At 42.9% G+C, this 24,305-nt stretch overlaps 1 protein-coding gene across 1 annotated transcript in view; it reads left to right on the top strand.

Annotated features, from left to right (window-relative positions):
- The window catches only part of tafa3a (TAFA chemokine like family member 3a), an 87,312-nt gene extending 66,860 nt beyond the window's left edge, over positions 1-20,452 (top strand). The window contains exons 3-5 of the mRNA XM_035632897.2: positions 9,454-9,603; positions 10,393-10,517; positions 19,640-20,452. Of these exons, the coding sequence (XP_035488790.1) occupies positions 9,454-9,603; positions 10,393-10,517; positions 19,640-19,651 (287 nt within the window). The 3' untranslated portion in view covers positions 19,652-20,452. The remainder of the gene's footprint in view (positions 1-9,453; positions 9,604-10,392; positions 10,518-19,639) is intronic.
- The last annotated feature ends 3,853 nt before the right edge of the window (positions 20,453-24,305 follow it).

The following is a 24,305-nucleotide window of genomic DNA, read 5'->3' as shown; positions in this document are numbered from 1 at the left end:
GTCTGGTCTTTTTAAGCACCTTGGGGAAAACTTTTTTATCTATATCTTAATCTCCTTCTTACCTCTTGTTATACTCTACTACTATTACCTGAGATATTATGGAGCACTCACTATTGATTTGTTTCTTCTGGCTATACACTAAAGCTGTAAAGACGTTTTTATGCTTATGTAGATGTGTCCTATTGTACTGTAATAATGTGTAATGAGCATGGTACTGTAAGCTGTTATACTGTTGGCAAGTGACATCACAGCACATCGTAACTATTCTGGCAAGGACATTTTCAGAATTGTGGGCCAGCTGAGGACAAAATAATTCAGAATATTGACAACGTTTTGCTGTGATATTATCCAGAGCATTACTGATAGGGCTGCAACTAATGATTATTTTCAAAATCGATTAATCTATCAATAATTTTCTTGATTAATCAATTAATTCTTTGGTCCAAAAAAGTCATAAAATGGTTAAAAAGTATCGATCATGTTTCCTCAAACCCCAAAACGATGTTTTGATTTGTCCAGACACCGAAGAAATTCCGTTCACTGTCATAGAGGAGCAAAGAAACCAGAAAATATTTGCATTTAAGAAGCTGAAATCAGAGAATTTTGACTTTTTCTTTCACAAAAACTACTTGAAGCGATTAGTCGATTATCAAAATAGTTGACAATTAATTTAGTTGTCGATTACTAATCGATTAATCGATTAACTTTTGCAGCTCTAATTACTGATATTGTGATATTTGACAATGATTATAATAATTGAGACTCGATTAATGACATTGTCCAATTTTATTTTACTTTTAATTTAGAAACTTTCTTATTTGATTTGACCCATGACCCTCATAGGGTGTGCAGTCATAGCTAACGGATGGAGCACGTCTTTATTCGATAGCGACAGCAGAGATACACACAGGCAATGGGAAGAGAGCGATGGCGAGAGATAAAGGGTTATGACATGCCACAAACGTTTCGAACAGCCGACAGAGTGAATATAATGTTTGCATCTTAACCGCTAGACCGCCAGCCTCCACACAACAGTGCGTTATAAACCTGCTGCCAGATGATGTACCAGTGCCCCAAAATAATAATACATTCATTTGCCCAGGTCTGCTTTTGGAAGGAGTGGTAAGAAACGGGCATACGAGACACTGAACCAAAGCTACAGAGGCACAAACATTGTGGAAATGTAAGGTTGTTGTTTTTTTTGTCTCATGTACTTATTTATTTATTTATTTATTTATGTGTTCGGCGAAAAGGAAAGGGAATGAGAGGCCTGTTCTTGGACCTTCAGAGTGGAAAAAAACCTTTGGAGCTCTCGCCTCCAGTCTGAACTGATTCCGTGTCAACAGCTGTTTCAGTGATATGGAGGAAGCAAAAAATGTGTTGCACAGATAGAATCAGGAGACCTGGGCCTTTCAAAAACAAAAACGAAAAAAGAAATATATAAACCTTTTTCACAGCAGATATTCTGACACGCCACGGTCGGATAAGCGCAGGCGTAGACAATGTAATAAATGACAGCTGAGTTCCATTAAGCTGCCTCGGTCTCGGGGTCCTCCTGGTGTTGTGCAAGGCCTGTTCAGCGACACGTGGTCCATTAGGTCACCTTTTTTTTTTTAGGTGTATTTTTCCTAATACAAATAATATAAACACTTTGGCTAACATGCTGTGTATTTGTATCATTTTTTGCAAATAGTTTCAATGGTAAAAACGATAAATGCCACTCTGGTATCTAGAAGTCGAACGTAAAGACGCAGCCAGCTGCCAGTTTTGCTGAGTTTAGCAAACAGACTGGAAACAGGGAAGGGAAACCACCCGGCTCTGTCCAAATGTGACAGAATGTGCCCGTCAGCTCCTCTTGAATCGCCTCGGCACCTCACTAATTGACAGGCCGTGTCTTGTTTGTTTAATCTTCGCCTCACGCTGATGGTAAGACTCCAGCCAAGTGCTTCCAGCCAAGTCAACCTTTCGTTTTCACACTTCAGTTTTACACTCCACGCCTTCAACTAACAATAATATTGGTAATCGATTAATCTGTTGATTATTTTATCGATTAATCCATTAGTCGTTTGGTCCATAAAAATGTCATGAAATGGTGAATAATGTCAATCGGGTTTACTGTCACAGAAAATAATCACATTTAAGAAACTAAAATCTGAAAATTTTGACCTTTTCTCTCCATAAAAATTCCTTGAATCGACTATCAATTGTTAGTTATTAGATGACATACAGACAGATAGATAGATAGCTAGATAGATAGATAGATATATACAGCAAATAGATAGATAGATAGATAGATAAAGTAAATATATAGATAGATAGATAGATAGATAGATAGATACAGTAGATGGATTTGATTTGATAGATAGATGGATGGATGGATGGATGGATATATATATATAGAGAGAGAGAGAGAGAGAGAGAGAGATAGATAGATAAAGTAGATAGACAGATAGATAGACGGATGGATGGATATATAGATAGATAGATAGATGGATACAGTAGATAGATGGATTGATAGATATATACAGTAGATAGATAGATGGATAGATAGATAGATACAGTACATATATGCAGTAGATAGATACATGGATAGATAGATGGATAGATATAGATAGATAGATAGATAGATAGATAGATAGATACAGTACATAGATGCAGTAGATAGGTAGATACAGTAGATAGATAGATGGATAGATAGATGGATAGATATAGATAGATGGATAGATAGATAGATAGATACAGTAGATAGATAAATGGATAGATGTATAGATATGGATAGATAGATAGATAGGTAAGTGATGAGCTATTTTCAAGCTTCAAATATATCTCCCAGGCTCTAATATCACCTGTGTGGTGAAACAGCACATTTGACTTGTTGGAGACGCACACTCCAACTTTCAAAATTGGGTTTTTAAAGGTCGTACCTGCTGCCATCTAACTTTATCACCCATGCACAGTAATGATTTGCAATATCTCATTAAGATGTCGCCGCATTACCAGCAACAAAGGTTTGCTAAAAATACAACACTAATCGCTCTGGCATTTGTGAAGTTATGGATGTCAACTTCAACGTGTGTTATGTATGTATTTTTTCAGTTTGGTCTATCTTGTGCTTTCAGCTAACAGTTTTTCAGTTCGCCATTGTCTTCATGGCACCAAACATTTAGTCTCCTTTTGAGCCATCAGTCATTTTTTCATAACAAGAAAGGAACTCTGTCAGTGGTGTGGGAGAGGCTTACCAAAAGAAAAACTACTCCATCGCAGGGATTCCCTCACAATTTTACCTCGATGACAGATCTCGGACACCAGTGGCGATGATTCCCAGTTGGTGCCACTTTAATACAGCGCCGTTGAGTCAATCTTTGTTCTCAGCGTGCATTCGAGAACAAATCGACACAGACAAGAAAGGGCAGAGTTTATATAGCACTCCGTGGGTTCACACAGATATAACTTGCAACGTATAAGGTATAACCGGATCCTTACATGGACAGAGAACAAAGAGAAAGCTATACCTGTCCAGTGACATTCACCACTGCACTTAAACCATCTTGCATGAAATGAGGCAGGTCATTAATGACGTATATGGACGTGAGCAAGTTGGGCTCGTGCTATAGATAATAACTGCAAAAATGGGATGTTTGCGTTTGACAGTATTGCCTCTTATTTTTCCAGCACAACAGAAACATCCTGTGAATCAAACTTGACACACGGCATATTTCTAATCCCGAACCCCTGTTGTGCTTCTATTACTGTACCTCGCGCTCGACTGGCCAGGCGAGGCTCGTGTACAGTCAGTCATGCGGCTGACAGTCGGAACGGCGTGTTGTTCCCTGAATATTAGATCAATCGCTCGACTGCCGCAGAGGCTGAAACCGACGAGTGGCTTCGTTTCTGAACCTGTATATGATTGGTTCTGTGATGAGGAGAACAAGAGAGCACTTGACCTACAGACTGGCAACACGTTGAAGTACAGAGTAGAGTGTAAGGGAGCAGCCCCATGAGGTTTAGTCTCCAGTGGGATTTTTTTTTTTCCGAAAAGGGCTCTTTGAGCGAGGACCTGAGTTTTGGAGTGAGCGAATAAATCACGCCTTACTTGTAATGCAAATGTGTCCTATCTAAATGAATCTGGCGGGTTGTGTCCTTCACAACCCTCTATGTACATTGACGAATAACATTCAGCGTCCGACTGACCTCGGATCTATAGTCAGTCTATATTGTTTTGTATTTCAGAAGCAGATTTGCTTCTGAAATACAAAACAATATCTCACTTTCTAACAAAATCAGCAATCGGGACATTCCTTGCATCGTTATGTAACAGTTTTAGAACATAATAAAATGTGGGTGCCACAAACGGAAATAAATGTAAATTTGGCTAAACAAATAAAATTGTAAAGCACATTAAATATAACGTTAGTAGCCACGGTAAATTGTCTCTCGGTCTCTCCAGGTGTAATGTGTGCATCTGTGATGTAATGTCACCACCACATGAAGACATTTCATAAATGAACTCAAGGGAAATTGTTTCTCTTTCTTTTCCCCGCCTGCCTGCCTGCCTTTTTGTCACCACATTAGCAAACGTCCTGCGTGACAAAGCTGGTGTGGAGTCAAAGAGAGCGCGGTGGGCAACGTGACAGGTAAAAATAAACCAACTGAAAGGAAGGAGAGAGCATCCGTCAACTCTTTCTCTTTGTGTGTGCGTGCGTGTCAGAAGACTCACACATTGCACACTCTTATTTATAAAATGCCCCTCTACACCCGTAAAAGTAATGACAGGTTTATATTTTTGCTGCTTGTAGACGTTCCACACCATTCACCAGCAGCCACTGCGCAGTGTAATTTACAGTGCTGGATACACACAGCAGTCCTATAAATGGTCCAACTGACTGCCGGTCAGAAAGATGATTTTATGCGGAGTTTAGATTGGTCTTATCAAGTGTCACACTTCCTATACAAGGGCCATGTATCTGACTATATCGTGATTCATACAGTGTTGTAGTACTCGGATTATTAATCGTTTTAAGCACTCTGGCTCCCTTGTGTCCTTTTTCTAGTTTGTATTTATGTGCAAGTTTCACTTTTTTTTAAAAGCAGCACATTAAAATAATTTGTAATGAATATAACTTGGTAAAAGCCAATACCAACTAATATGAACAGTGTCATGGTGTACAGGGCAAGGATAGAAAATCCTGAATTGCTATGAATCTGGAACAAAACTGAAAATCCAGTTGTGCAAGTTCAAGTAAAAAAATGTCTTTTTTTTCTTATCCAGCAAAATTCTGTATTTGGTCAGTGACACTCGCCTGTTTGCTTTTTGTCTCGAACAACTTTACAAGTGTCGGGGCTTCACATGGGAAGTTAACTAAAATTGTTGAAGAAACTTTTTTCCCCCTCAAATTTGTCATAAAACATGGGAATTATGATTTGTCCATGCTCCTGTTTGCTAATACAATATACAGTAGCTGAAGCTAATGCCAATAGATGGTCATTACACAAAGAGAATATGCAATTGGTACACTAAATAAAAATGGAAACATGTCACAGTTTTATCACCCAGTAACTTAATGCCAGAAGACAACCTGACAACCTTTCTGATCGCAAAAAAACATTTCACAAATGCTGTAATGACAAAATGAAAAATGATATAAGTATGTCATGTCCCGGCGCATTCAGAGAAGGGTAGAACACGGTAGTTACCCGCCTTATTTCTATTCAGACCTGTGCATGTTCTGGCTTCACATTGGCATTTATCAATGAATAAGATTGTGAGTGCTCCGCGTCAGAGTGGTATCGATCGGCCGAAGGTTTCGGGCCTCGCGCCAGTTCTCGTTAGTGGTCTCTGTCCTTTCACCTTTCTTTGTCTCTCACATCGGCCTCCCTCCTAACTGATCGCAGTCCTTAAGTGCTTTAATGGAAATGTATTGATCACAGGTGATGTGAGCCACGCACACGCCCGCACACACGCACACACGCACACACACACACACACACACACACACACACACTCACCTGTGTGTGCCTCCTACACGTGTGTGCTACACTTCACAGCCCTTACACCTATTTGCTCCCATTGGCACCATATAAAGCACAGCTCTGTCTAGGGGACAGGGTGACAGGGTGGCCCCGGTGGTTAGAGAGACCATTTTACGAGCACAAGGGGGCAGTGTGATGATGAAGTGTCCTTGTGCAACACCTTGACCCGTTACCTGCCCAGAGCTGCCGTGCTGATGTGAATATTGAATCATCAAAAATGTTATCTGTTCGTCAAAAAAAGGTCCTACAAACACATAGTTATTCAGTATCTTTAATTTGACTTGTCCTAGCTTATTTTTTTTAACATGACCTCTTTCCAAACACAGCGTCATCAAGAAAAAAGGAAAGGAAACAAAATTTATAGTAGTTAATCTTACATATTAAAGAGGGAGGAGAAACTGTTTTGGAACCTGAGGAATTTCACCACAAGGGCCATTTAGCTGCTATTCTGTAGCTTTCAGTCATACCACATGTTCTTCACCCGCGGGTGTCGTGGGCCCAGTTGTTGTAGATGCCTACATGCATGAATCAACCCTTTTGATACCTGTTCATGACCTCTAAAATGTTTAGGGTCAAACTTCATAGTTGATTATAGAAACAACAGCAGAGAAGAAGAGTTACATTTAGTATCATCTAATACATATTAGGAACTATTCACATTTACATCAACTAAGTTGCGCCTCTTATTTTGAAGACATATTTTGGGTAACTGATCACGATCCTCGCTAACTGATATGAGATGATAAAAGTCACCCTGAGTTTTGACAGGTGAGAGAACATGCAGCAGTGAGGCTGATATCAGTCAAACAGAATTGTGCTGGATTACATGCGTGCGTTGTTTTCCTCTCAAGCCTTAAGGAAGGCAAAAGAGTTATTTTTATTGTTATAACTTTTTTTATTATTCTCTCTTTCAGCCAGTGTATTGTAACAGTCAGACAGTTCACGGTTGTTTCTTCTCACATGGATCGTTACCCGCTCAGGCCGACCGCCGCGCCCCGGTCTCTGACCTCTCGTCCCGTCCACGCCGCGCGTTGGTTCTGGGTCCGGCCTCAGAGTCAGCGACCTTGGCCAGCGGCTCCCGTTTTAATCAGCACTTCTCTCCACGCGGTTCGGCCTCGACCAGCCGCTTCCTGCACCTTAATGAGTCGAGGGTCCCAGCCGCATTGTCGCGCCGAGGCTCCCTTCCCTCGCTTTCACACCGCGGCAGAGAAGCGCGTGCACGCGGCTGAACTACAACCGATGGCGCACATCATTGTGCAGGACAAGTGGACAGAGGAAGGTTTTAAAGCCTTTGTGTGTGACATCTGTCCCTTGACACTTTCGACAGCTCATTCAAATATAGTAATAGGAGTTCTAGACACAATTTTATATCATTGTCCTGCAGACAATCTTGGTTTTTTAATGGTGGCCTGTTATAATTAGTGAGCACTTTCTAGTCCCTGACCCATGTGATTTGTTTTCCATTATAATCAGGTGATCTAGAATGATTGACTTTGCCCGTCTCACCTCTTGTGATTACCTATTGTCCACGCACATCTATCTCTTGAACAAACTTTGAATATTCTATCAAAGCTGTTCCAACTTTTGAAATTAACTTTGACCCGGGGGGGGGGGGGGGGGGGCGTGCTGGTGGCTTAAAGATAATCACATCAAGGGCACGGAGCCTGACCTGTTTTTGCATCAGTAGGTTTCTCTGATCGGCAATTGTTGTCTTGGCCTTTTGTGGGAATGTGAATAGCACCTTATTGATTGGAGGCAAAATGTTTTTAATGTTGTAGATGAGATTTCTGGATTGCCGGCTAATGGGGAGGTAGAAGCCCGCTGCAATCTATTTTCAAGTCAAGTTCCAAATTGAAAATCTTTGCAGGCATAATTAAGGCTTATCTGAAAGGAATGTCAAAACTTTACCCACTGCTTTTAAAAAAATAAAAAAATTATACATTCTCACCACCCCCTCCGATCCTGATTGGTAGGTGTGTAAATACACAAACGTGCTCAGAATGGTGACGCTTCTATGCAGAAAGTAATGAATACAAGATGGAGAGCAGTATTGATGTTTGGTCCAACTTAACGCCTGCGGTTAAAGTCGTGTAAACTGCCCTTGTAATTGATATTGTGATGTCCGTTAATGCGAATGAGCAGTTTTTTGATGTACAGTAGTGAGGTATGTGTTCTTTAACGTTATGTAAGTTCATCAGCTGTATCCCAACAGAGACGTTCGTCCTCTGGTCGGGGTGCAGGGTCGGTGGATTTAACTGTGTTGCTGAAGGATACATGGACAGGTGGGGGCTACGCTGGGGTTCAAAGCCGCGGTCCTCCACCTGGGGAAATGACCTGGATTTCAAGTAGGAAATGTGTTCGGTTGTTGGAAGCAAGACTGAGCTGAGAAATTACTCCTAACGGCCTCCTAGGACTTTCTTTGCAACAAAGGAGACACGGAGGCACGCTGCTGAGCAAACCTTGTTCGACCTTTTGAGGCGCCGCGTCAAAGCTTTTACCACCTGCTCTCGAGAACATCTCAAAAACAAGAATCTTTCTTCATCAGTGTCACCTCATTTCTCATCAATGTATGCTAATGAACAGCTACAGACTCCTGTATATTAAAACCTTTTTTTAAGAAAGTATGATCATAGGTGTGTATTTACTGAATGGTCGATATGGTTTGTTTGAAGGAATAATTTGACATTTTGGGAAACACATACACATGCTTATCCGTTTTTCCCCCAACCGAGATTCAGATGATATCATCATTGGAGAAGATAGCATCCAGTTAGCTTAGCACTAGACTCAAGACTAGGGGAAATTGCAAAGGTCTTAAAATCTGGCAACCGGCTCCTCAAACCTGCACATATTGAAGACAATTTCTCTGTTTCCAGCCCTTGTGCTAAGCTAGGCTAACAGGCAGCCGGCTATGTTATCATATTTAGCATACCGATTTTACAGTGTTACTGTAACAAGAAAGCAAATAAGAGTGTTTCCCTAAATCTGTAACATTTCCTTTAAGGTCATGATTGTGTACAAAATGCTTCCCCAAGGAATTGTGTTCAAAATGTGTGTCTAGTACAGTAAACATTTCAATAAATCCCATGAAAACAATTAAAACCATCAATAAATTGAACTGACTAACAAATACTGTCTGTGTAGTCAAAGCCTGACATAACTTATTCCTCCGTACCATATATTACGCCACGATTATCCAAAAACTATAACCACCCCCTCCCACACTGATGAACCATGTGGCACGTTCCCTTATTCCCATGAACATGTGGTTCATTTACACTATATCTGGGTCTATTCTGGTGCCGTAAATATTCACAAACAATGTATCCGTGGCAGAAAAATAGTCGTCTCCAGTCGAGTGACTGCTGCGGAGGTGCCGTCCACATGCCTCCTAACCACCGCATGTGTGTTTTGTGCTTGCAGTTCATGTGAAAGCGGGAACCTGTGAGGTAATTGCTGCACACCGATGCTGCAACAAGAACAAGATCGAAGAGAGATCCCAGACCGTCAAGTGCTCCTGCTTCCCTGGACAGGTGGCGGGGACGACGCGAGCGGCTCCGTCTTGTGTAGACGGTATGCGAGGCATCCGGTTGTGCAAATGATTCCAGACCATGTTTTTCCGATTGAGGTAGAAACACGGCGCGCTGCAAAACTGTCACACCTGCCACCGAGCCTCCGGTGCTCATTTCAGTGGCAATTTAGGAATGAGAGGTTTGCAATGTGAAAGAAGAGGGGAGAAAAAAATACAGTGTCTGTTGTGTGTCCGGAAGGCTTTAAATCTTTAAACTCAAACTGCCCCCCAGTTCATTCATTCTTCATCTGCTTTTGAGGCTGTAGCCGACCTTGTGCTCAGCGGAGTAGACAGAAGGCCGGGTCATTTAATATCATGTCAAAAGTGGCCTTAGTTACAGGTGAATCGATCCCGAGTTCTGACGGGGGCTTCCTCAATTTTCACAATTCTTCTTGCGCTTTGGAGATGAAGCTGTCCCCCCCCTGTAGGCCTCCTCGGAGCACCTTAAGACCTTGATGCTCCAACCCCTGCCGCACGCTTTATTATTACCCCTCCTACATACAAGCATCCAGCCATCTCGCGCTGACCGCCATCCCTCTGGCTCACAACACTCACCAGCTTGACATTGACCCGTGTCCTGTAAGTCGGACCTGGAAAACACACCGGCATAGGTCTGACGGGTCTCTGATGTCAGCCATGGATCAAAAGACACTCCCCTCAATCACGGAGAAGTGTATAGAAACCGAAAGCGCTTCAACCAGGGGAGAAAACCGTGATGCTCTTTCAAACAGCATGAGGTTAATTTGCCTCCGGTAACTTTTTTTCTCTCTCTCCTTTCATTTGCCTCACAGCGTCAATAGTTGCACAGAAATGGTGGTGCCAGATGCATCCCTGCATGGACGGCGAAGAGTGCAAAGTGCTGCCAGATCTCAAAGGATGGAGCTGCAGTACAGGAAACAAAGTCAAGACAACCAAGGTGGGTTTAACTTACGACCCACTGACTTACTCACAACAGTGTTTGTGGGCAGACAGTGGGTATTCTTAAATTCAGAGATTGCCAAGTTTCAAAAAGAAGGAACTGCAAAAAAAAGAAGAGAAAGAAAACGACATTAGATTAATGAATGGGTGCTATTCAAGTGTTTGAAGCAACAAGAGCTGCAGAGAGCACTGGAGAAGGTTTAATTTGATCAACTTCAGATCCGGAGTAGAGTACAGGCAGGGTGGGGGGCACCAGAGGAGGAAAATATGACTCACAGGGGAGAGACAGTTCTTTTTTTTTCTGAAAGCAATTGACTTACATCGGCTGAGTTAGGTGCAGATATCTATTTAGCTACATCTCGCATTTTGTTGTGACGGAGTGACTACAGTCAATTTATCGTGTTTTACCGCGGCTGCTAATTGGGTGGAGCCGAGTAGAGCAGGTTGTCAACAGTTTAAAATCCCATCAGGTAATTGAGTGAAGTGTTGGAGGTAACGGGCTCCCAGAACCAAAACTAGGACATAGAATCCAGCAGCGGTGCATTACTGTAATAATCAGTCTTCACTCAATACACAAGTCTCAGTTTACGTTTGAGGTGCTTTTGGACATTTTCAAGCCTGCATTGTTAAATCTGTGTACGATTGATTTTGACACAATGAGAATAAATCAGCATTTTAGTTCACTTTTTTATAATACCCAGCCAAGGGAAATCAAATTGACATGCTTAGTCAAAGTATAGGTTTAAAAAAAACAAAAAAAAACGAAGAATAAACGAATAAATGTCAAGTGTGTCAGACTTGATTTGATTTTGGGGATGACCTGAGACAAATATGTTCCTGTTTCAGTTCATGCCATGTCACTTTATGGACAGTTACAGTTACATTTACAGTGTTTTTATAGTAACATATTTTTGTCAAACTTGTAGTTAGAGACTCACACACACATTTTTAAGGCAAATATGTAATTATTGAATTTTTTTTTAGGTTAATGACTTTCCTATGACACCAGTGCTCTAGTCATGAATTGCTAACACAGTTTCCATCACACGCTGAGATCAGGGTGTGCTTAAAAACAGAACCTACAAAACTAATGTTTTGGGTTTTTGTGGTGTAAAGAATATGGTTCATAGACCTACTGTTCAATTTAACAAATGTCTGATTTACATGGTAAAAAACCCTCATATTAGAGTAATTCTCTTGAAGGTGATTTCAAATCAGTTCAATTTTATTTGTTTAGCGCCAAATGACACCATACATTATCTCAAGGCACTTGACATAGGAAGGTCAAGACGTCACAATATTACAGAGACCGTGGAGGAAAATAAAATCCCGAATAACAGGAAGAAATTTCTGGCCGAGCCGGACTCAGTTGTGAGCGAAACATCTGCCGTGTCCAGTTGGGGTGAGATGAGAGAAATAGGGGAGAGAGAGAGGAGAGGTGGGCAGAAAGAGGGGGAGAGAACAGAGAGGAGGAGAGATAAGACGATAACATCAGTCAACTTTCTGTTGAGAATACAAAACAATATGTAAATTGATAAAAATAAATATAGAAACATCATTATCACAATGACAATCCATTTTCTAGGTGAGAAATGAAATGTGGATGCACTTCACGGATGACATTTTTGCAAATGGAAAATCAATTATCACATCTGTGATAACCAGAGTGTGTGATTATACACCAGTGACTTCATTGGTACCAATTGGAAAACTCGAGCCTCAAAGGGGAATACACAGCGTGTTGCTGGCGACTGGGCAGAGCTCCAGCTCACGCGTGTCCACCTCATCCTCGTGGTTTTAGCTCTAACGGTGAGAGAGAAGCGGGTTCTGCCTTTGAAAAGTCTGCGCGGGCTCGTGGTGTGGCTTCACAAGTGCCAAAGAGAAGCAAAACACGCAGGAGAAACGAACAAATGTCAATCAAAAAAAATTTCCATCCGGAAGCCAAATCGTCGAGTGGGATGTGCTGAGGTTGGGAAGGAAGCCCTGAACACTCCAGAGTACTTGAGATTTATATACTATAGGTAATCTGCTCGAGTGTTTTAGGTGTCAGGGCGGGGTGGAGCTGGGGTGGATGGTAGGTGGTTGGTGGGCGGGGCACTGTGGGCCCTCAGCCATCCGTCACAGCCCAGTGTTTGACTCACCGAAACGCCTGTAGTCGAACGGGCTCTTCCATTATTCATGGCTACAGGAGGCCTGGACAAAGCAGAGCTTTTTCTTTTAGCCGGGTTAATAATTCATGCCCTCTCACACAGCCACGGGAAAGCAGCAACAGAGGCAGAGACAAGCAGGGGTCCAGGTGGCTGGTAGAACCCGTCAGAACCTCGACTCCATTTTTTGATTTGCGAGTCAGCGGGGGTCGCTCCGTGCCCATGGCCTCGCTGCCTCCCGCGGAGAGCCGGCGTACAGGACAGCTCGTGTATGCTGGAGGGGTCTGTACCCAAAACTTCCTGGATAGTTAATGTCATTCCGAGGAGCGAACGGTGGGGCTCTGAGTTGCGAGCCGTTTCCCGAGGTACAATGGAACGCAGCATTAAATGCAGGTGCAGAAAACGGTCGAGAATTCGTCGCATTCGCGTTGAATTTCCGGCGCTGCGGGAAAACTGAATTAGCGGCGGCACCATAAAGTGTCCCCTGTCGGATGCTCAGTTGGTCGCGGTTTGCAACTTTACCACTAGAGGCCGCCAGAAAAGTGCAAAAATTACACACTGTGACTTCAAATAAGTGACTTTTCATTGCGTGGACTGTTTTAGCACAACTTGCGAAATGTTTTTAGCGTTTTTTTGTCAAGTTTCAAGGCCCATTGAGCTCTCTCATTAGCTAATACACTACTTGATACAGGACAATTTGAATGAATTTAAGAAGTTTGACTTGTTTTCAGTAGGGCTGTTCAGAAATGCTGTTCAGAAATGATTCATTATTTTAACTCCAATCTAGCAAGTCAGGATGTTACAGCAGTCGAATCCAAGTCCAATCTTTAGTCCCTCTAGTATTTGTCTGACCTAGAGCTGAACTAATCAATCATTTCCAAATTGAAAAAACCCCCAGATCTAATACAAGAAGTGATGAGCACTCTAAGAAGCACTCTAAGGAGAATTTCAGCATATTTCACCTCACGCTTTGGTTGGTTTATCAAGCACTTTGTAACTTGATTTTAAAGATGTCCGATCAGCTAACATGGCCGCCACAATACATTTATGCAGCCAATATGCAGCAAAGTAGCAAAAGTAAGGGTAAGATGTTTGACGTGTCTGACTTATAACAAGTCTATAGCTCTGCCAAAACACTAGTCATAATGTATATACAATGTTTTATAAGGTGTAAACAAACTATTTAACTGCACCGCATGCCTCGTGCAGCACCGTGCTATAAATCCTCTCTTCTTCGATGTCCACCCGGTGGCATTGTTGATAAAAAATGATGGTGTCGTTTCACCTCACGACGGAGTCACATCAATAAATCAGACGTCCGAACACCCTGCAGGCCCCTGCGACTGCACTTGTTCCCCCCTTCTCTGCATGTCCAGGAGCAGCCGGTTTTATAGTCCTGCTGGTAATGTCACGAATTATAACCCCGGCAGCTCCGGCTTTTCACTTTCTATCAGTCAGGGGGGCAGTCGGCGAAAGAACCACGGAGCCTTTACACTTGACAGCTTTACGACATTATCGAGGAGGTGTTGAAGGTCGGTGATGGATCGCCGTCTGAGGTAGAGTTGTTTTTGAAGACATGATGAAAGTGGAAATTTACTGCAGGACATGTGTATTCATGTATTTGATATACTTATTGCTGTAGTTTTGAATGCAGTGATGTGTGTTTTTGTTCCTTTGTGTCCCCAGTTTGGCGTGGTTAATTCCTCACAATAGAACACATTGACATAAATATAATCCTTGTAAATCAAAAACCCAATAAAGACACACTGTCTGCCAAAAATTAATTTTTTTTACACAGCTAGTGGCAGCAAATATGTTTTGAAGTTAACGTAATAGCACCTGATTGGACATAATAATGAATCTTTTTTTTTTTAAGTGACAAATGTTTTGATGATGAACTTATTAGTCATATGTCCGCTGAAAATATATTTGTTTTCTGCCACATTATCTGGTCCTGCGTTAGAATATCCATTTATAGGGACTTAGGCATTATTATGTTTTTATGTTTTTTTATTTTTAGGTCTATTTGTAGGCGCTCATAGCAGCAATTAAGGTTTGGAAAAGATTATGACATGAGATACACAACTATAACCTCTCTACAGATGGGATGTGTGTTGTTGTTCACCGCTGCATGTTGTATACAGTAAATTTACATAGGGTGTAAAAAAAAAACTAATTGTATATACATAATCTTTGAATGTTTATATTTAGATAAATAGCTTAATCAAAGAATGTCTTTCTATCTATCTTCTGAAAAGGATCCTTCGAGGTCTGTGTGAATAAATTGAGAGAAAGTTAAAATTAAAATAAAAATCAGTCCTTGTATTTTTGCAGTTGTAGAAGCAGTCGTGCCGCAGCCCACGAGTATGAAATTGCATGTGCAAGTGATCCCGCACTATCTGCTTATTGCTGAGGTTCTCTGTTTATCTGTGACCTTGGAAACAGCTGTTTAGAAAAACTATCTCACCTCATGGTCGATGAAGAAGCTGATCTGGCGTTTTTGACCCACGGATCGATTTTCGCCCAGTTCAATGAAATCGAAGACGTTCAAACAGACCTGCTCAGACCTGGGATCAACATCGGTCCTGAGAGACCCGATCACAACTGGACGGCTCCAAGTGCACCAGTTCACACCTGGCGTTAGAACGGGTGTCACTCTCGTTGGTGAACACGGCATTTCCGTTCACCAAAGACCTGATTGTTATATATATTGCTAACATACATATTGTTTTTCAGCCAGTCTGACTGTACAGATGCGTCCGTTGTCAGCGTGTTTGTGTGTGTCGGTGTGAGATGGCGAGAGAGCGGAGACGGGACGGATCAATGTGAGACGCTCTGAAAAGAAAAAGAGGTTTTACTCATTTGAAAAAGAACAGAAAAACAAGGTGCTGGTCCATGGTAAGATTTTTTTTTTAAAAAAGAAGAAAAAATAGGCCCTTGTCTGGTCAACTGTAACCACCATCTTCTGCTGCTTTTTACTACAGTATGTACAGTACTATGTACACATTCCTAGCCCGTACACTAAACACAATATCAACAGTACTAAAATAGAAGATATAACGAAGTAAGATCACATTTAATTACATTTTTGTTTTGTCATTCCCCGTCTTAGCGCTGTCGCCTCACAGCAAGAAGGTTCTGGGGTCGAACCCCGGTTCCAACCAACCAGGACCTCTTTGTGTGGAGCTTGCCTGGTTCTCCCTGTGTATGCGTGGGTTCTCTCCGGCTTCCTCCCACAGCCCAAAGATACGCAGATTGGGGTTAGGTTCAAACTAAATTGTGAGGGTGGAGGCGGCTCAGGAGAGCATCCCTCCGGCTGCACCCGGGGAGCGATTAACACGGGCTAACCCCAGTCGTCTCTGCACTCCGCTGGTTAAAAAAAGCCCTTTGTGAAAGAAGCTGAGGGACAGAGAAAGAGGAAGCTGCCACCAAAGAAGTGTGTGGACTGAATTATATGTGACAGAAGCCGGGCAAGTTGTCACAAAGTCTAAGTTAGGTTGTGTTTTGAGTGAAGTGTCCACAATAAAAGACTGTTACCGGTGGGCGCATGTCGTCTGGTGTGTGTGTGTGTGTGTGTGTGTGTGTGTGTGTGTGTGTGTGTGTGTGTGTGTGTGTGTGTGTGTGTGTGTGTGTGTGTGTGTGTGTGTGTGTGTGTGTGTGTGTGTGTGTGTGTGTGTGTGTGTGTGTGTGTGTGTGTGTGTGTGTGTGTGTGTGTTTGCCACATAGTCAATACTTCAAATTGTTCTGGAGGTTGAGTAAAGTAAAGTCGCACGTCATTCGCAAATGATTTGAACCGAGCTGCTGCTGTTGTGTCGATCAGAAACGCTGTATGATTACAACATTTGAAGGACGTTTAGTTGATGGAATTTTCCGGAAAGACGAGCTAAATCATTCTGTTTGTCATTTGTTTTGTTTTTTTATTGCCCAATGAAGACTTTGCTTGAGGGCTGACATTGACCATGTATGTGGTTTCAATGCAGCGTTGAAGGCCTGAGTAATATTAATCATACTTCAGTGAATGTCAAAAACAATCAGGAGATCCATGCAATCGAAGGTGTGCATTTCTTTTTTTTGTTTCAAAAATGTTCATTGTTGTTGGGCCTGTTAGTGCGCGTATACACTATGTGTGAACCGTCCTCTATTCTATATGTTTATATATTATTTGTCTGAAGGATTATTGATTTATCTAGATAATAAACGCTCTGGGATACACACACACACACACACACACACACACACACACGTCACTAGCTCTCCATCAAAGACAGGCTCTCACTTTGTTTGTCAGTAGGGCTTTGAACGGACAGCCGACCAGTCAAGTGTGGTCTTTCATCCTGAAGCGGCTTAAAGCATCAAACCCTGGCGAGGAGCTTTCTCCGTGTTCTCCCGATTCCCCTTTGTGTGTTTACCCGCCGATAACCCTCACGGTGACACCCGTGACACCAGCGCATGATAATCGCTTTGATAAGATTTCACCGCGTTCGCACATTTCTTGCATCTTGATCGAGCGGCGGGGGCAAAACAGCCGCGAGGCGGTGATGGTAGTTTTGTTTGGTTTATACTGCATTGATTGTGAGTCTCATCTCTTTATGAAAAAATACATATTATATGATAATCAATACAGCCGTAATCTGCATCGCTGTGATTGTGACGGCACTCGTGGGTCGATTGTTGCGCCAGTGCAGTGGATCCATTATGTTTGCCGCCACTAGAAACATGCTGAAGGCCGTCACTTGAAAACATTTGCCCCTGCTCATGTTGTGACCCAACAACGTGTCTTAAATCAGGTTATGAGTATATGTGCACACTCTGCTGCTGCTACAGTAGCCAGATGAAGACATATTTTTAATCTGCTCAATCACACCCCGTGATTACAGAGGGTTGTCACATGGAAGTGTAAATTAGATTGTGGCTCCCCGAACGTTGTGCGCTGTGTCTTCAGCGGTGTGAAGAAGAAAAAAAATCACACTTTTCCACAAGATGTTAGAACGGCATCGTCGCTCGTTAGACTGACGGACTGACTGTGTGGTGAAAACCCCCCGTCGGTTTCGACTGCTGAGACCCTGCCAGCTGCTAATTGATTGATAGTGTGTGTGTGTGTGTGTGTGTGTGTGTGTCTGTCGGTGTCGGTGTGCGTGTGCGTGTGTGTCTTCCACATGTTCCACTTTTGAAAGGGCAAGCCAACCAAAGAACAACACTCACCTCCCGGAGTATTTTTAGAGTCGTGCTTCAAGTGAAAGTAGCACAAAACGCATCTTTCAATCCTTTCCGATTATTATTCATGGAAATGAACGGCGGAGACCTATGCCAGCGGTGCGCCGTCGTGCACAATAATGATCCGAGCGTTCGCGTGGATATCACCGGGCATGACGTGCATTGCTTGTGTCTGACTTCGAGCCGCTCGCTGTCCTCCCGCCGTTGCCGTGGACCACCGCAGATGTGTGAACTCCGAACGTGCCAGCTGGGAATATACACACACCTTGGAGCTGTCATGTTCTCAGAGAGGCCTACAACAAGACGTGCGGCGGAAAAAAACTAACCCGCTGATGTTGAAGCCAGCGTTGTTTACATTGTCCGTCATCTCAGCTTTGCGTGGTATCGCCTGTTACGACTGCTAATTAGCTCTTAACAAGAAGAGAAACAGGCAGTTTGGTGTCTGTTCAAGCTGCTTCTTATGACCCATGTGTGCATTTCATTGGTAGGTGACCTTTAGCAGCCATAGTCAGTACGACGGCGGCGAGAGAGGAGGTCTAGTGACATAGTATAAGGCATAGTCCATGAGTGTCAACCACACTCTTCACAGATATAATTCAGTCTAATCTCAAACATGCACACGCTACAAGATTTGATAACAATGGCACATCGCACACACACCGCAGGATATTAAGATTACCGCTGCAGAGGGAGCGACCACTGGCGTGATGTCACTAGGTTGAAGGAGCAAACAAAACAAGCACGATGGAGACATTGCGTGGTGCGACAACCTCGCTTTATCAATACCAATGCTTTGCGGAGACAAAAAACGAAAGCAGAAGACACGAGACTGAAAGAGAGGAAAAAGGTCAGGGAGGCATGCACACTGTCAAGCCTTTCCTTCAACTCAGCTGTAAACCGTGCAGAGTAGGTTGTTTTGCGCTCGCCGTTTCAAAAGGTCTACAATGTTGAGCAGCTCGACTCGTCCCTCCCATTGGTTCAGTACTGACATAATCCTACCGATTTAAATGTTTGAATATCAAACATGTTTGATAATTACCGGGGGCCGTCACGAGGATTCTGCCGGCAGAGGTTTAAGTATGACTCTTTAAAGCTACAGTGTGTAATATTTAGAAGAACTCAATCACAGAAATTGAATGTATTGTCCATAACTATGTGTTCATATATGTATAATCGCCTGCAGCAAAGAACCAATGTTTTTTATAAATGAATATAGTTAAATAGGGTTACATGAGGTGGACCCGACCTCCGTGTGAGTCAAGTTTGCTACGTAGGGTTGAATACGGTTGTTGCACAAAAGGGTCCAGAACATGTCGCATCCGCATTGAAATTTTGGAGCTGCCGGAAATGGAATCAGCGGTGCGCCACCATAAAGTGTCCCCCGTCTGGTGCTCAGTTGGTCGCGGTTTGCAACTTTACCACCAGATGCCGCCAGACAATTTCAAAAAATTACACTCCGGGGCTTTAAACCCTTTGACACTATCGGATCATCTGGGCCGAACATCGGTACAGAGGTACAAAGTTCCAGACCGGGTTTCTCCTTCCATTCTTTTGGGGCCGAATCGGGGTTAAATCAGCCCGACATTCTTGTAGTCTGAGTCCAGCTGCGGTGTGGCTGATGGGTCGACAATACGCAGGACTTCCACGCAGGAGGAGGTCGCTGTTTGTTTCCTGTGTGAGACTGGCAACGTTGTTCCTTTTATCCACAACCTTTTCCATGTTTTTAGCATCTTAACCTTTTCTTTTCCTTTCTGTCTAGGTCACACGATAGTCGTCTGTTTCCACGACAACGTAGTTTGGAACAAGGCGGCACATCTTTAACCAACACCGTAGGACATTTGGATTTCATGTCTTTTGAGGATTTGGTGGAAACCGGGGACCAACGAGGACAATGACCACGGACATTCAACTGGAACGAATGGAGGGAAAAGGACCAGGAAGCTTCACGCGAGACTGCGTTATCCAAAAAGATGTACTGACTTTATATTCAGCATCGTCTGTCGCTGTCTCTGAACTCTACTGCCCACCAAATCTCTCTTTGTATTATAGTTTTATTCCCATGGACTCGAAGACTCTACCATGACGATAGTTATTGACTAGAAGACTGTCGGTTACACAAGAGAAAAAAATATATATATCACCGTTAAAACAAAATCATGTGACGTGAAACTTTTGTGTTTGTTTTTTTTCTTGCCACAAAGGACCCGAGGGCTCTTGACGCATATCTGTGTTGACGATCTAGTGAGGGCATTTTCATTCCTTTTAGCCTTATGGAGCAGATATCTCTTCTGTTTCTTTTTTCTTCTTCTTCTTCTTTTTTTTTCTTTTCATTTGAAACCATCAAGTGTTTGTCGAGACGTCAAAGTCTTCTTTTCAAAGACAAAAGACGACAAACTGCAAAATCCTGAAACAAAAGAAAAATGTAATTACGTTTGACCACACGAGTCACCGAGGGTCAACACATCCGATTTCTGCCAAAATGTTTTAACGCTATCTGTTGTTTTAAAAGCCTGGTGACAAACCATTGATTACAAATGTCAGTATTATCTCAATAAATCTAAATCAATGGAAATCACTGTATGGGGGGGGAAATTGATGTCTTTATAATTGATATCAATGCTGATGATGTTGGGACTCAACATTTTTATTTCAGCTTGAGGAAAAAAAGCTCACAAGTCTTTGAATGTGTGTTCGTGATGGAACTGAAATGCAAACATTGCTCAAAAATGGGCATTGCTCCAAAATACAAAAAGAAAAATCTCACTTTCAAACGAACAAACTCCACAAACAGCCTTCTGAGAGCGTGACAGATGACGTGACGAGTGAATGACGAGTGAACACGGTGAGGTGAATCAATAGCATAAAGGTTTGAGATCGCGAAACTTTACCAGTTGTGTACCTTAATTGGGAGATATTTTTTGTATTACAAGTTATAGGAAAGTGTATGTTTAGATTATGCAAATGAGACATTAAACACACCCTCATTAGCAAACATGTCCGGAACAGAAATCTCTACATTAGATGAAGCCAGATATGATTTATGATCCCTCTTCTTTGTAGTGTTCTATATCCGTTGTGGAAGCAAAACAGCACAAAACATAATAACTAATAACCAGTGAATTAAACAAAATAATAATAATCTTCCTCTGAAATCTGGTCCAGGAAGAGACAGATGATTAGCTCACACTCTAGAACAACTCTCATCCTCTTTGATTCATCTCCAGACCTAGATGTTGTTTTCCAAGTCTCTGTAAATCACAACAAAGCCATTATATTTTTATGCCCTTTTTGTAGTTACTTTCTTGTTTTTTTTGCATTTAAGGCTCAACCTGATAGGAATCCCCTAGAGCACTGTTGGTGTACGTCAGTGAAAAGCTGCTTACGGGAAATAAACCAGAGGGATTCGGGCCTGGTGGTGTGGAGCAGCCGACAAAGACCGAATCCAAAGCGCAGCAGAGAGACGGATTATTTAACCCCGATGATCATGTTAGCTTTCCCAGTCTGTGGGGTCCAAGGGCAAACAAAAGTGTACACACACACACACACACACACACACACACACACACACACACACACACTATTATTACTGATATCAACATGCAGCTTCATTCTCCCGTCTGTGGAGGCCAAGCAGGTCGGAGGCAGGAATGTGTGAGGAGGAGGAAAACTGCGGGAGATGTATTTATATTTTACCTGCATGTGACATTTACACCTTTGGGACAAGGAAGCTTGTACAGTACCATACTTTTGGGGGTGGGGGCTCCTTTGATGTGATAATAAGCGACACAACTGAAATGTAAATTTCCACTCTAGCTGTCAATGTTAGGGCTCTCGGACAAACATCAGCATCACCACCTGTGCGAGAAATGACAATAGAAAGAAAGATCTTGCCGAATGTGGGTTTTTTCGATGAAAAAAGGCAATTTGATATTAAAGTGAGGCACAGAGAGCGTCAAGTCAATTTAGTCAACGTCTAGACTCCAAACAAACCGCCGCTTTGTGGGGGAATTTCATATTTTGCAAGTCAATTTGTGCCTGTAATTGAAACCGCAGAATGCTCCTTATACCAAACATAATTAATTAAGCAAAAATGTACGAGGCTTTCTCCCAAAGATCAGACCCTGGGGAGCGGCGCCGAGGGGGGCAGGGGGGAGGGGTGAGCGGGCGCTGCCGTGGTTAGCGATCCAGGTTGCCTCTTGTTTGGTTGGAAATCATTAAATTACAGTAATGACTAATTTCTCATTCCTGCGCGCAATTCGCCGGAGACCACCGCGGATTTAATAAAGACCTGGCGATGAATTACAAACAGCGCACGGCTGAGGAGAGGCTACGTGATTATACCGAGTAATTCAAAGGTGCATTAATAAAACAATACAGAAACATTGCTAAATCATTTGAGATAAAGGCCATTTGCATAATTCATTAAGATTAATCAGACCAGGCAATCCACCACAGTGCAGGGAGGAACAGGGGGGGGGGGGCGCGGACGTGAATCCAATCCCCTGGAAAAGCTCTTTCTATCTACAAACAATGATACAAATCTACCCTTGGATCAGAGAATTAACCTCGGTGCACTTTACAGCCCCTGCAGTGTTGGAGCACAATCCTTCAGTCAATCACCAACATGTCGGCTAATATTCTATTAATAATGAAAGGTCTTTTCATACCATCGCCCCCTCTGGGTTTTGTCGCTCTGCCATGAAAAGTCATTGACAAAAGTTGAATGGAAATGTATTCTCCGTGTTTGGGGAACCGCAGTGGGGATCTGAGGGGTTGGCTGTCTGCTTTTGACTTTGGCTGTTTCATTCGCTGCGGCAAAAAAAAAAAAAAAATGATGAGCTGGCCAGGACGCACATGGCGCGAGGTTGGCAGTGGTCACGTGCTGCGGACAAGTCACCTGTTGTTCGGGCGGACCAACCTTTGACCACTGCGGTCCTCACTCCACGTTTGTCGTCTGACGCTGATACGGAGGTTTAAAGGTGTAACATTTTGGGAAATGTGCTTATTTGCTCTCTTGTTGAATTAGATGAGAATACCGCGACCAATTAATTGGTGGAATTTGTACGGAAGAGGATTAGGGCCACACGTGAACGTTTTTTGGGGGGGAGTTCTGACTTTTAAACTAAGAATTATGACTTTATTATCAGAATTATGAGTTTAAAGTTTGAACCTCTTCCGTAAATTTGCAAGTAATTCGATTTGAAAAAAAAAATTTCAGTTGACTAAGAAGACAAAATTCTGGTTATTATTTTACAGCTGATTTCATTACAGGTTTTTACAGACTGATGCCTCTGAAGCTGTTGATTAAAATAAATAAAGAAGAATAATAGGAGCATTTTCTAGCTTTGGTTGGTCAACAATTCTATTTTTGAATTGAAATCCAGTATCGTACTGCGATTCTCCAATCCTGTTTTTCTATTTATTTCTTGAGGAAAAACTAAGTGAATATAAATGGAATAGCACCGATAACCAGTTTGTTTTGATCGTGTTATCAAAATCAAGAAAAATATTCATATCCATCTCCCGGAGTTAAAGAGAAAGAAAACACAAAGCACATTCCGATATAAATCGAGGAGGGTCTCTTGCTGTACGAATTATGCCCAACGGAAACAAAGGCCCCAGTTTTCACGAACACCATGTGGTCGGTTTTTCCAGGGTTTCATCTTGACAGGATGAGTTAGTCTGAAAAACTGTCAGATGCACCACGCAAAATTAGATTTTCCCCATTTCCAAATGAAAGCTGACAGCCTGTAATGAAAAGCCTGAAAACACCCAGGATGAACTGTACAAGTCCGTTCCCGCTCTTTATTTTTGTAATCTAATTGTGTTATTCTCGCCTTTCAATATCGGGAGTGTCTCCTCACACTCCAGTTTGGGTCGCAGCTCGCCGTCGTTTCCTGACGGCTGCTCGTGTCGTTCCCCGTCAACCGTAAGCAGGCGAGGTTCGAAGTGAGCTGCGGCGCTCACTGTCTGCGCGCACCGCCGTGACCCGGGGCGTAATGGGATTATCCTGCTCAAGGCGAGATGTAGACGCCTTGAATTCTAATATCAAAGTATTTCCTCTCCGCACCTGACACCGCCTCCTCCTCCTCTCCGTGTTCCCCATGCTTGACTGGGCCGCGAGGCCATTAGCCGATGAACCGCGACAGCCCGCAAGCTGCTCGAGCAAGTCATTCACACATCCCGTCGAGGCCCCTTATCCGAAGGTTGTCCCTTCTCGTCTATTTAAGGCAACGCTTACTGTACATTGCACACGCTCCAAACAACGAGTTCTGTGTGGTCCGGGGGGGGGTCATCCGATCATACAGAGGGTTCTCTAGAGGAATCCGACCGAGCCGCTGCGATCCGCTCGTCCCTGCCGCGGCAAGTCTGAAGCCGTGCAGCACCTTAGAGGCGCCGGTGTCCGAGAGCGGTGTTGACAAGAC

Source organism: Scophthalmus maximus, chromosome 6, assembly GCF_022379125.1.
Source record: "Scophthalmus maximus strain ysfricsl-2021 chromosome 6, ASM2237912v1, whole genome shotgun sequence".
Lineage (NCBI taxonomy): Eukaryota > Metazoa > Chordata > Actinopteri > Pleuronectiformes > Scophthalmidae > Scophthalmus > Scophthalmus maximus.
This window is presented reverse-complemented; position numbering and strand designations above follow the sequence as displayed.